Source organism: Polypterus senegalus, chromosome 10 (genome assembly GCF_016835505.1).
Source record: "Polypterus senegalus isolate Bchr_013 chromosome 10, ASM1683550v1, whole genome shotgun sequence".
NCBI lineage: Eukaryota > Metazoa > Chordata > Cladistia > Polypteriformes > Polypteridae > Polypterus > Polypterus senegalus.
In genome coordinates this window covers 5123876-5138519 of record NC_053163.1, presented here as the reverse complement: position 1 = coordinate 5138519, position 14644 = coordinate 5123876, and the positions used below count along the sequence as shown (strand labels likewise).

Here is a 14644-nt window from a genome sequence, read left to right as displayed (position 1 = left end):
GCTTGTGAAGTGCTATAACAAAATGCATTGCATTTGTCAGTCCAACAGATGGTGCATCACAAATATTAACACTGCTTTTGTGACTCCTATGCCAAATAGCATTTAACAGAGCCATATGCATTGCATTATTCATTACAACAGAGGGCACATCCAGATTTTTCAGTAATAAAATGCATTGCATTTTTCATTCCAGCACTTCAATAACACAGACATATACACTGCATTATTCATTCCAACACATGGCACATCACAGACTTCTTCAGCTGTAAAATGCATTGCATTTGTCTTTCCAACACATGGCACATCAAGCTTTTTCAGTTATAAAGGTCTCTGTCATTCTAACAGATGGCACGTCACAAGTATTTGCAGTAATAAAATGCATTGCATTTATAATTCCAACAGATGGTGCATCACAAGCATTAACACTGCTTTTTCTCAACACAAATGGTATATAGCAGATAGCATGGATTGTCCATGTTGTTATTTCTCACCTGGTGGGGTATTTTTTTTATGGTGGGCATCCCAAGCTTTAACTACATGCCGGCAATATATTAGAAATCAGGGCCGTATGGGGCAATGGGTGCGTCTCTGTTATGTGCCTTTCGCTATAGGATTTGTAAAAACATTGTTAATGTTTGGGATGTGCCATTTATTGGAATGAAAAATGCTGGGTATGTTTAGACCTGGAATGAACGAACGAGGTTAGCGGCTTCCAAACTTGATTAAGCTACGGACCGAGCAGACATGTGTGCCGTTCCCGGGCACGTTTAGCAGTGGCTTCAGAGTTTACCGTTTGAGCAAAGTCGTCACCTTCGCACTTGAACTGCAATCTACTCTTTATCTCAGTCACTGGCCATTTCCGAAGAACTGTCACCAACACGACGACAAGTCGCCTATCGTTCGGAGGACCCGTCCAGCTGCCACACCGCCGTTTCAAGAGCACTCGGGAAGAACAGAAAAGAATGTCACGGCAGCCCGCAAGTTAGAGGGCAGGCCAAGCTGCTACTCAATTATCCCTATCACAGGGGAGTTCTGCAGCCCCCTTACCACGTCCTTGTTCCACCCCGGAGTCTCGAAGTCCCAGTCCGGGTAGTGCCAGACTTAAGGCAGGATGCCAGTCTGTTACAGAGCGGCTTCACACACACTTGCCGATCGAATTTTCAAATCTGTTTAGTTGTGTTTTGTTATTAGGGGTCTTTTTTCTATGTTACCGGTACATTTTCCTTGAAATATCGTAGTTTCATTCCCAGGTTACTTTTTTTTTTAACGAGTAAACGTTCGTGTAAAAAATAAAACACTTCTCAACACACCTATCACTTATAATTCAACGTCACAATTGCGCGTTTCGCGGGTTGAACACCACGGCAGCCTTCTTCTGTCTTCTCCTTTCGCGTCCACAGGGTTTGCCATACGAAGCACACGACAATCCTGGCGTTCGTGAGGCTAGTTCAAAATCGACTGTTTTAATTGAACCTGGAGCCAACTTCGCTTGCAGTGCGCAGGGTAGAAGAGAAACCCCACCCATAGGCCGGCGACCCCTTTCCAGTGCCGAAATCCGACTTAACGGAGTGCCACATCACCTGAAAACATTTACACTCCCAGTGGGGTGAAGAAGCCGCAGAGTCGCCAAGGGAACACGAATGAATAATGCAAAAGCGTTAAGAAGACCCCTCGTCACACTCGGGTGGGCTCTCCGTGCAGTTGCAGATGGAATCGTACGCGCGAATGAACACCAGATTATTAAACACAACTGACGAGAGAAGACTCCCTTAAGGTAAACGGACTGAAAAACAAATGATCAAAAACTTTAGATTTCCAAAAAAACAAAATATCAATCAATCAATAGTCCCCTCACACGGGACTGCCGTCAAAAACTTCTCACTTTCGGTCTCAGATGATAAAGACCCTTAAGACCAAGGCGAACGTGAACAAATACCGTCCCGCTCTGGGTTTCCATCTCATTACATAAGACACCCAAATTTCTGCCCCACGCGGGTCAGAGTGGATCGCATTTCTTTTTTAAAACTCACCCAGCAGCAGAAGGAATGGCAGCTTAAAGATCATCGCGTCCCCGGAGCACAGATAGTCAATCACCTGTCCGCGGCGGGGACAGCAGTTTTAAGAAGAGCCGAGGATTCAACAGGAAGTGATGCGTTACCTGCAGGCCCCACCTTGAAAGGTCCCACCCTCGCTGTCCCGGGTTGTCAGCGCCGTGTGATTGCAGCTCCGCTCAGAGGGATCGTCTTACTTCCACGAATTGTCTTTCTCACTAGAAGATGCACAAAGCTCTTCCGCCACAAAGCGAACAACTGCAAAAAAAAAAAGAAAAATGTAATCCAGATGAGACTTGAGATCTCTCACAGCAGGACAGAAGGAGATGTGATTACCCCCTAAATGTAAACCAGTAGTGACTGGAATGAAGTTCTAAGAAGTGGGTCAAGTCCAGAAGAGAAAGCGGCCGGGCTGTTTCGGAGAAGGTTGCACTCATCCGTTCATCAGTCCTTTCCTAATGATCTGCCCCACCCAATGAGCACAACCACAAAATAAACAATTCCAAAGCCATCCAACCATTTTCTTAACTCGTATTATCCAGCTCAGCCTCAAAGAAAGCTGGTGTGCATCTCAGCAGCGCTGGACTGAAAGTGGCAACTGAAACCGGGATGGGATTCTTGTTCATAGCAGTTTCAGCCCAGCGCCTGAGCAGCTTGCCGTCAACGAGTCACCTCTGAGTTCTTCATCATGTCAAGGTGGGCTTGAGGAGAATGTGAGGCCACCTGTCTGCATGGAAGTTAATAATTCTTTGCATTTATATTGCGCTTTTCTCACTACTCAAAGCGCTCAGCAATTGCAGGTTAAGGGCCTTGCTCAAGGGCCCAACATAACAGAGTCCCTTTTGGCATTCAGTGGCGTAGCTAGGAGGGGGCAAGGGGTGGCATCTGTCCCCGGGCGCAGCATCCAAGGGGCGCCAAATTGATGTTACGAAATTTTAGAATGCAATGTTTTCCATTCTTAAATGCACTACAAATAAATAAAAAACACGCCCAGCAGACAATAATTTATCCCCTCCACTACTTTAACATGCTTGACTCCCACCCAGAAACATTTTGTATGTTATTAAACAGGTCGTGCGACTGACATGAGGCATTAGTGTATCATTGTCTGCCTAAGTTGGTGCAAACGCCATTTCTGTGTGCCAAGTGATTTGTGTTTATATGTTTGATAGAAAATTGATTAAGTATTCTAGTAGATGGCTGCAAAAGTCTAGACGTTTCCCCATCATATTTTCGTACGAATACATTGTAAGTAATCCAGTTTTTATAAATATATAATTATTTTGCTTTATAATTTGCTATATACTTTTATCCATCCATTTTCCAACCCGCTGAATCCGAACACAGGGTCACGGGGGTCTCCTGGAGCCAATCCCAGCCAACATTGGGCATAAGGCAGGAACCAATCCCGGGCAGGGTGCCAACCCACCGCAGTGCTATATACTTTCTTTAAAATAATTTTTAAATGCGGAAAACGATTTTTTTCTTACAAAAACTAATGACGGATTTAGATTTTAAAGAACACTAGGCGGCGCTATCATTTTCGGAGACTTTTTATTTATTAAATTATACAAACACGTACAATCATTTGCTTTTTTAAGTACAATAAAATAATCAGGATCTCATAATAATAATGGACTGCCGAATGTTACTCAAGACAAGAGTTGATGTTAAGTTTTCGACACCAGAGGACCTGATTTCGCTTTATTGTACAGTATGGGGGAGATGGATTTCCAAATCTGAGAGTTGGTCTTCAGATTTTACTGACTGTTGGAACCTCCATCGCCAGTTGTGAAAGATCTTTCAGTAGATTAAAACTTATCTTGTCCTACCTGAGATCATCACAGTAAAGACTGTCAGCCTTGGCTTTGCGGAGTGTGGAGCGGGAGGTGACCGACAGCAGACATTTTGATGAACTCATCGATAAATCTGCAGCAGCATAAATTTCTCTTTGAAGTTAATAATTACATTTAAAGCATTATATATCAAACTTTTTTTTTACTTTATATTAACTTCATTTTCAGGTTATTATATTATTATATCCAATGTAATGTTTAAGTTTTTGCAATGTTATATTTGAATAATATTTTAGAATAATTATATTTTCGAACTACCATTGTTGTCTTAATTATTTTACTTCGGTCTATCTTTAAAAATTTGGCGAAACCTTGAAAATATACGAATAAAAGTGCTTTAAAAAATTAAAATATTTAAAAATTTTAAACTGTTTCAAATAAAAAATATGATTTTTTCCTTAAAATGCAATTATTTTAAATACAATTTTAAAATATTTCTTTCCCTTCCCTATTGCATTTTGGCAAACAGGAGGGGGCGTGAAATCTTCAGTTGTCCCAGGGCGCTGAAAACCCTAATTACGCCTCTGTTGGCATTTACGGGATTCGAACCGGCAACCTTCCGATTGCCAGTGCAGATCCCTAGAACCTCAGAGCCACCAGTTGAAGTTGAACTTGAAAAGGAGCATTCACCACCTTAAAGATCTGAAGCACACTAACAAATCCACAAAGAAATGAAGGAGGTTTTATGGGCTGGCAGAGTCAGAGCCCTGATTTGGACCCCATTGAAATGTTCTGGAGGAATTTGGAAAGGGCCGGGCATGCAAGAAAACCCACAAACATCTTGTAACGGAAGGGATTTCTCATGGAGGAGGGAGTGCTCAAGACATATGACGGTGTGGATGTCAGAGACTGGCGGGCAGTTATGTAAAACGCTTGCAAGAAGTCATTTACGGTTGGTTGGGGGGTAGTAGTATTAGCTTCTGAGGCCAAGGGTGGCCCAGTACAAGTGAACAGGCTCATTTTCCTTGTGTTTTAATTCAAGTAGGTCACCTTTATCTGCCCACATGAAGATCTATTGTTTGCCTGTTCAGATATGTGGAAAATGTCATCCATTTCAAGGGGTGCATTTTCTTTTTCACGTGAGTGTACATAAAGGTAGGCCTACATTAAAAAATGGAGGTGCTATTTACAGCTTCGCGTAGGGCCGTCCATGGTTACGACACCATATGTTGATAGGTAACGAGTCTTGTAATCTTGTTGACTACAGTTAAACAATGACTAGACACTTGGCTGCCAGACACAATGCAGATCATCCTCCAGCAACAACAAAGGAGACACAGCGCTGTTTGCTTGCGTTTAAAGAGTAAACTGCACGGAAGTTTATCAGTTGTCAATGTCACCAAGGCTTGGAATTCTCAGTGTAGCGTCATGCTCAGGCTGCAGGATTTTAACGTGGGACTTTTACTTTTGGCAGCGCATAATAGTATAGTTTGGCTAGCGTTTCTTTCCTTTTTTAACGGCGTTAGCAAATGGCTCGCCGCCGCCGTCGTTTACATTAAAAAATATACTCTAGAGTTATCACGGCATTCCTATTGGAGGAGCAGTTCGTTTGGATGGGGGTGAGACAAAATGGTAACGCAGGGTAAGCAAGGTGCGCTCAATTATGTGATGCGGCGCTTTTAGTCAAGTGCGGCTCCGAATTTTCTCCTTCTGCAGCTGCGTGCGCAGCACAAGTAATGCCGGCAGCGGCGCTCTCTCTCTCCCCCTCTTACCCCCTGACATACAATCACATACGCGCGCGCGTGCACTTTTTTCTGTCTTCCTCCGCCTATTGCTCTCTATCTCTATCATACACAGGCGCGCGCACTTTTTCTGTCACCCCTCTCTCTCCCCCTCCCTCTATTGCTTTATCTCTTTCATCTCTTTCTCTCTCTCACACACACACATGCACATATTGAACGCCCGGTATTTGTTGTGTGTGTGTGTTTGTGAGTAGCTGCCACACGTTTTGCACTCAATAAGAAAACACAGCGGACCCCAGTGATGAACATGCCCCACTAGAGCACGGGTTTAGCCGTTTTCTTAACTCCCAAGCCATCATGAACGTCCCCGTCGCGGCTGCGCTCGCTAAGCCGACTGAACGCTGCGCTCCCTCACTCCGCTGTAGCTCCCCAGATGCGCTCGAAACCTTCCAGAGGTGTAGCTGAGCTGCTAATGTAACATTTTGCATAGAACCCATCTGTCTATTTTCTGCTGCATAAACGGGTCTGGGTTCAGGGTCGCAGGGTGCCCTGACCCCAGAAAACACCCGGCCCCAACACACTAATACCAGGCATGCAAATAATCCTCTCCTGAAACAACCATCCTGGTCGTGGACTCTTCACGACACATCCTTCTGAGTTGTTGCCTAGTCATGGAGTTTTGAGGATATCTTTTGTTATTATTTATTTATGTATATTTATTTATCTATATATATGTGTGTGTGTTTGTGTGTATATATGTGTGTTTGTGTGTGACACCCGTTGCACAAAGTTAAACTCCTAGTACAGGTAAGTGTATGGCCAATAAAATGCAATTCAGACACTCAGGGGCATATGTGATGGATTGGCTCCTTGATCAGGGTTTGTTCCTACGATGTAGAAAATCCTAGTCTTGACCCCACAACCGCAAACCTTTAATTAAGTGCCATTAGATAGATAGATAGATAGATAGATAGATAGATAGATAGATAGATAGATAGATAGATAGATAGATAGATAGATAGATAGATATGCCACAGGTAAATAATTTTTGGTTCCCAAAGAACACATCAACATGGAGGTTCCAGAAAGAACCTTCATTTATTTACGTATATCTGTAACATGATCCATGCAGTGAATAACCACAAGTAAATGGTAACAGATTTGTGAATACCGGCTGGTTCTGCTTTTATGAGGACTCTCGCTGCACACAGCAACACAGGCTCAGGTTTTCTTAATTTGTCAGTGTCATGCTAGGTGGCCTTCAATTAAAGACTAGTATATAATATATATAATATACTGTATATAGTTCTAATATATATACATATTAGAAAGATTTTGAAAGCCCAAACACCCAACTTAATATGCAAAGAACTCATCCAAAGAATGAAATGGTGCTTTGTAATATAAAGGGTCTGTGAGGAACCACAAAACCCAGTAAAGAGCCATAAAGTTCCGTTAAAGAACCAGCATTAGTAAGAGGGTAGCGGAGTTTTATATTTTTGAGTGAAATCAGATAGCACAACCTTGGATATTTTTAAAGGACTGCTGCCCCCTTGTGGCTAAGGCATTGGTTTATTATCCATTAAACTGACGTCAGCAGCCACACGGAGTTCAGTGGAGTCTCAGAAATATTGGAACCTAATCACGTGTTATTCACGATTACGGAACAAGTAATTTTCATGTTGTTTTGGGCGAAGGTACCCATACAGGGAGTTTCTCTTGTATTCTGTTATCAAACTTTAGATAGATAGATAAAACTTTATTTGTCCCTTTTTACAGAAGCTCTTTTAATTCATACTGTAGATACTTTGTCACACACGTGCTAATGGGAGGCAGCTAAAGGGCCTGAATCAGCGTTTCTAAACCTTTAAATATTTGCAACCCAAGTTTTCATAATAGTTTTAATCATGCCCCCCTAACATTTTTTGAAACCCTAATAAACTTTATTCCTATATTTTTTGCTGCCAATCCACTGCTACAAGTTTTATTATACCTACTTAACTTTTATTGACATTTATCTAACTCTATATTTATTTTTCTTGTATCAGAATGTAGTTTAAATTAATTTGTTTTGGTTTCAATAGATGTATTTTTCATATTTTCGATTCTTGTTTTCTGCCCCACAAGTTGAGAACCGCCAGCCTGAATGAAGGTAATTCCACGCCAGACCAGGGGGTGGCACTGTCTACTGATCCTTTTTCTCTTTCCACTGCAGACAGATTATGGGAGATTCTGCCTTTTCCAAATGATGTCACTTCCAGTTCCGGCCCTTATGACCTCACTTCCTCTTTCTTAAAACCGCCATCTTTGCCTCGTCAAGACAGTCCTGTTTTGCACATTCGAACTTGTACACAACTGTACACAATCTAACTATATGGCAGCCAGGACAAATTACATGGGGGCTGCCTCAAATCTTTTTGTGGCTCTTTGTCTCGTCTTTGACAACACATACAGTATTTACACATTGTGGTCCCCCTGCCGGGGCTGGAGCCCGGCCGGGACGCCCAGGAGGACCAGAGGAGGGCTTGTGCCTCCTCCAGACCGAGAGGGGGCGTCCGTCCTGGCTATGTTGGGGGCCTCGGGTAAAGGGCTTGGAAGCCCAGCCCTGTAGGGCCCGTGGCCACCGCCAGGCGGCGCCTCGATGCCGGTATATCCAGTGTGGTCCCCGGCCGGGGACGCCCAGGAGGACCAGAGGAGGGCTTGTGCCTCCTTCAGACCGAGAGGGGGCGTCCATCCTGGTTATGTTGGGGGCCTTGGGTAGAGGGCTTGGAAGCCCAGCCCTGTAGGGGCCTGTGGCCACCGCCAGGCGGCACCCCAGTGCCTTATTATCCCAGGAAGTGCCGGGGAGACGACAGGGGACACCCGGACGGCTTCCGGGTGCGCAGCCGGCACTTCTGCCACACGGGGTGTGTCCACGGAGATTGCCGGAAGCAGCTGGAGCCCATCCGGGTTCCTTTAAAATGGGGCCGCCTCCCTCCAGTCATTAGTGGAAGTCGGGTGGAAGAGGACGGAGCTGGAGAGAGGACTGGAGGCGGCCAGGAGGAAAAGAGGCACAGGACTGTGTGGCCTGGACATTGGGGGAATCGGTGCTGGAGGCACTGGGGTTTGTGCACGTGACTTATTTGTGTAAATATTGTAAATAAACAGTGTGTGGTGAATTTAAGATGTCCATCTGTGTGTGTCCGGGTCAAAGTTCACAACATATGTATTTAATAAACATAAGTATGTATGTATGTATGTATGTATGTATGTATGTATATGTAAACATATATAAATAAAATATGAATATATACACACACACATGCACTATTGTGTGAACACACTCCAGAATGACTAAAAGGAATAGAAATTTTAAAAGATAAATCAAATAAACCCTCTGCCTTGTCCATCCCAGGCCCAGACCCAGTGAGACGCCGTCGAGCCGTGTTGCCCTTTGTGTGAAGGAGCTCCCATTGTGTTTCTTGATACCCTTCTGTTTAATAATTCAGTGTCGGTGTGTCAGAGAGATGATAGGCAGCATTGTTCATAATGTCACAGTGTAATAACAGGGACGTGTTTTAATGACATGGGCAGTAACTTGGCAGCGTCTTTCATGGATTCTTTTTCACTGATACTTTCAGCATGCCCGTCTGCGGGACTCAAAGCACCTCCCCAATGGCACTGACATCAAGCCCTGACTACAAACCAGGGGGCGCCAGCAACAGTGTGTGTGCCCGTGTTGAGTGCCTCTTGACGCTGCGACTCTTTTTCTGTCTGTTCCAGTTTGGTCCTGCAAATCTCTGCTGGGTGCTGAGCTTTGGTTGTGAAATAAGAACCCCCAATGCAGAAATCCTTTCATCTCGGATTTTTTTCCTTCACTTACTGGAAGTCAGCACATATCACGGGGAAGTTCCTGCATGGCTGGTTTGGCTACTTTGAGATTAACAGATGGACACATTGAGCTGGCAAGATAAAATCTGACAAACATCTTAATATCGATGAATGACAAAACGAAAGGGAAGCCTTTCAGACCCCCCAGGTGAACACCCAGTGGTGACCAATTCTTACTCGATTGAGAAGATGAGCCGCTCCTCTGCTGGATTCTTTTACAGCTTTGTAGTAATGACACGAGAAACAAAGAACAATAATGTCCAGAATACACCTGGGCTAGCAGGTATCACAGAAACTGTCCAGTGACTAAACTGCATGGTGGAACAACTCAGTTAGATGGCCTGTTATCTCCAAAGTGTTGAAAAAGACTGTCGCTTGCACTTTTGCACGTTTTATTGAGATTCAGCTGAGCTTTCTGAGATGCATCAGTCTGGTTTTCCAGCGTTGTAAATGATCTTCTCATAGCAGTTGTCTCAGGGGTGTCAAGTCATATTTGGCCAGATCTTAGCTGCTGCTTCTGCCATTTTACTCGGCCGTTGGGAAGACGTGTGAGTCTCTGGTCCCACAGTTATCTCACAGCTCGGGTCAAATGGAGTTTGTTACCATTGGGAAACATCATTCAAAATCTTGATGTGTTCTTTGTGGAGTTCCACCAGGGATCTGTAATTGAGCCCATTTTATTTTTGCTCTCTTTATCACCTTTAGGGAAAAATCTTAGATCAGCATGACATGTCCTGTTAGAACATTTGAACAATCTAGACGGGAACAGGCCATTCAGCCCAACAATGATCACTGGCCCTGTCCATCCAATTCCACCAAAATAACATCAAGCTGGGTTTTGAAGGCCTCTAAAGTCCTCCTGCCCACCACAATACTTGGTTACTAATTCCATGTGTCTGTGGTTCTCTTCTTCATGTTTGTGTGAAACTTCCCCTTCACAAGTTTCCATCTGTGTCCTTGTGTTCTTCATGAACTTGATGTCCTGTCCACTTACTGTATTTCCTCCACAATAACATCAAGTTGAGTTTAGAAGGTTCCTAAAATCCTCCTGTCTACCACACTGCTTGGTCACTAATTCCATGTGTCTGTGGTTCTCTTCCTCATGTTTGTGTGAAATTTACCCTCAACGAGTTTCCATTTGAGTACCTGTTTTCTTCATGAACTTGATGTCCTGTCCACTTAATTCCACCAAAAAAAAAACATCAAGCAGAGTTTTGAAGACCCCTAAACTCCTCCTGTCCACCACACTACTTGGTCACAAATTCCATGTGTCTGTGGTTCTCTTCCTCATGTTTGTGTGAAACTTCCCCTTCACAAGTTTCCATCTGTGTCCTTGTGTTCTTCATGAACTTGATGTCCTGTCCACTTATTTCCTCCACAATAACATCAAGTCGAGTTTAGAAGGTTCCTTAAATCCTCCTGTCTACCACACTGCTTGGTCACTAATTCCATGTGTCTGTGGTTCTCTTCCTCATGTTTGTGTGAAATTTCCCCTTCCCAAGTTTCCAACTGTGTCCCCGTGTCCTCAATGAACTAATTTTAAAGTCACCATCTCAACCCCCTTTATAATTTTGAACACTCCAGTCAGGTCTCCTCTTCATCTCCTTAAGGCTCAGCTCTTTGAATCTTTCCTCCAAACTTATCCCCTGTAGCCCCATAATCAGCCTAGTTGCTCTTCTCTGGATCTTCTCTAGTGCTGCTATGTCGTTTTTGTAGCCTGGAGACCCAAACTGCACCCAGTACTCCATATGAGTACCAGATTACCAGCGCATTGTAAAGCTTGAGCAGAACCTCCTCAGTCTTGTCTTTCTTCTGTTTTGCTGACTATACTCGGTTTAATCTCCAGACCGTTCTCAATGGCCACATTCTACAAACTTGGTGACATTCCGAATATTCTTTTTGTTGTGGAAGATGGACGAGTAAGATGGTAGCTTTGTTTGTTTTGCCCTTTTTATCTATTCAAGATATCCTGTGTTTCATTACCTTGAGAGAAATCATTTACAAGTAAATTAAAAACAAGAGAAGGAAACCAAGCAGGGGGTGGTGGAGACCTGAAAGTGAAGGAAAAAGCAGCTAAAATCATCCATCGAAGTCTAAGGCAGTTTCAAGTTGAGGTTCACTATACGGCCTACCAGAGAATGAGCTTGAGAAGACAGGATGAAGGAACGGATCAGCCAGGACCTCGAGATGCAATCCAGGGAGTGAGGTGGGCAGTGAGAATATGGGCAGGGCCTCATCATCGCCACCTTCAGTCGTTACCAACAACACACCCTGTGGGTTGTGAAAGAAATTTAATTGTAACTGTATTAAAGAAAAACATCGTGTCCTCAACTGGGACCTTTTTAGAGTCTGAAACCAGGCAGGAGGAAGCTCATCCATCAAATCTTTAATTTCTCTTTATGAAGATGGATACACTCCATCAATGCAGCCTATTATGGAACGGTCAATAAGGAAAGTTACTGGCCAACTGAATTTACATAAGAGTGCTGAATAAATCCTGACAGTCACTCTGATTGGTGCGTTGGACTGAACCATCTGAATATTTACTCTGATTGGTTAAAGACGTGAGATGTTTGAAGCAGGGTGTCTAACCAGCCTTACATACCCTAAAATAAAACTCTCATTTCTACTCTATTCTTGGTCCTTGCTGTACTGTTCAGTACTTCTCGAGTTCTTGTGTGTGTGACGTCTGTCAGGTCCTTACTGGGTACTTGATAGTCAGCCAGCTTCTCGAACCTAAATGTTCTTTGTGGTTCACTTGAACTTTATCTGTTTTCCTGAGATGCTTGAAGTTTCTGACATTTATTAACCCTCTCATACAATTTCTAAGACAGATGTTATATTTTGATGTGGAAAGTCTACCAAGACACTCTACCCGCCTTAACCCTGACTCTGTGACCCATAAATCTCATTTTTCTTCCACAGGGTCAACAGCATAAGCTCTTTCGGGATACACAACTCCAACTTCTGAGCACGGAGAAAATAAAGACGTCTTGTCCGAGCTGAAGGTTATGAGTGCTGCACTCGGGGTAGAGATAAAGACAGATTTAGAGTACCGGATATGATGAAGGACATGAAAGGAACATCCAGCAGAGGAATCAGGATATCAAAGATCTGCTTGAACATTTAAGTGACAACTTTGATGTAAAGTTAAAAGACAATCTAAAAAAAATGGAAGGAAAACTATAAGAAAAGACAAGTAAAATCGACAATAAAATCAGAGAACTTACTGCTAACCTGGAAGAAGTGAAGCAAATGCTTAGGACCAACATTGAAGAAGGAGAACAATTGATATCCACCACCGATGAAAAATCAACGGCTGTAGAATCCAAATGCCAAGTGCTTTCTGACAGACTAGGAGGGTTTGAAGACAAACAAAGAAGGAAGGACTTCTTGAAAAACCGTGAAAGTCAAAATTCATGTGAATTTCATAGCCAAATGATTTTCCAAAATGGTAGGAGGGAGGACTTTAAATCAGACCCCGAGATCTCAGCTGCTTATCGCATGCGTGGATCGAATGCCTCAAAGCCTACAAGTCTGATTGTCAGATTTGATGAACTACGGGATAAAGAAAATTTGATGTTGATTATCAGACAGAAAGAGGAGTTTATATTAAATCCCACCACCCCAGATTTCCTCCCCTTCAGCCACTGCAAAACATGTTGTATTCTACAACGTTAAATGGAGCGACATCAGACATTGTCTCTCGTTTCTGGCTAAACTGAAAGTGACAGTTGATGGCAAATTCTGTATCTTTAGCTCTCCTGCAGAAGCAGAAAAAGAGCTAAAAAGATCCATCACAACATCCTTTAGAACTGGATGAAGAGTGTGGCCACCAGAGGGCGCCCCAGCCAGCCACACAGACGCCGACACAAGTTTGCCACACAACACACGTGGGAAGTGCTTTTTTTCTTGCTCCCCATGACACAGCACAGTTCCCAAGCACCAAACTACAACAAAACATGAGCCTTTCTTTCCTTCCTTCCTTCCTTCCTTCCTTCCTTCCTTCCTTCCTCTTCCTCGTCTACCTCCACTTCTCCTCTGTCAAGGTTCTTCCTCTTTCTCCTTACATAGGCTTCTTTTATTCAACTCCTGGTAGTGCACCAAGTGGGTTTTCAGTGTTACCTGGAATCACTTCCAGTCCAAAGTTGGACTTTGTAAAACTCTCCCCCCACCCCCCAGCAGCCCCCCACGGAACCCAACAGGGCTGTTCCAAACTCCAACTCTCCAGAAGCCCTGTGGGAATCCACAACACGGGAGAAGCTCAGAAATTGATTGCCATAACCCCAGCATTAGCATCCTGGCACTGGTTACCTGTTAAAGACAGGAGTCATTTGAAGGTCCTGCTCTTAGTTTACAAATGGATTGCTGGTGTCGCCCCTTTCCATCTTTGAGACTTACTTACTGCACATTCATCGCTTAGTTCTTTGTGCTCAGGGGTCCACTAACCTCTTGGCTGTTCCATGGATGATACTGCACACAATGGGTGACCAAGTTGTGGGTCAGGGTCCCGCAGTCAGACAGTGAGTATCTTTAAGAAGTTCTAACAGACGTAACGGTAGGGAAGGGAGTGTGCATTGCCTGAATTACACAAACGACGCCATACGCTGCCTGCTGTCCACAGCACAAGCTTTCATAAATGGCAGCACTTGGGTGAGGGGGCCCCAGGCGGTCACCTGTGTCACCTAAAGGGTTGACCAGAACTAGATAAGAAATTGCCATTTTTTTTTTTTGCAATCTGCTCAGTTTTGATTCCTTCAGAAAGGCATTCAGACAGAAACATCACAAAGATGGGGACCACCTGCCAAATGCCTGTCGTAATTACGTCATGTTTGTATTTCCCCTCTGGTGCTGCGTGCTTTGAATAGGTTACTGTATCTACAACTACACCTCCATACAGGTGGACTTCAGGCACTACGCTATAAACTGGAAAGCAATCACAGTATGCAGCAGGACTCCGACAGAGCTGAGACAATGCAAGGACCAGAGCAGGACAGGAAGAAGTCATGGAAGAGGAAGAAGAGGAAGGGGAATAAGAACGAGTGGTGGAGCTAGGGTGAGGGGAAGACAGCATGGCAGAGGAAGAGGGAGAAGAGGTCAGCGTCATCAGTTTGTCTCAAATGTAATGAGGGCCACAATTGTGAACCATGTGATCAAACATAGCCTTACCATGGCAGAGGCTGGA

The 14644-nt window shown here is 43.9% G+C and overlaps 1 protein-coding gene across 2 annotated transcripts in view; it reads right to left on the bottom strand.

Annotated features, from left to right (window-relative positions):
* Positions 1–2127, bottom strand: part of LOC120536584 (serine protease 27-like) — a 44536-nt gene extending 42409 nt beyond the window's left edge. For both annotated transcript variants that reach the window (XM_039764981.1, XM_039764982.1), the window contains exon 1: positions 2031–2127. In XM_039764981.1, the coding sequence (XP_039620915.1) occupies positions 2031–2064 (34 nt within the window). In that variant the 5' untranslated portion in view covers positions 2065–2127. The remainder of the gene's footprint in view (positions 1–2030) is intronic.
* Between the last annotated feature and the right edge of the window lie 12517 nt (positions 2128–14644).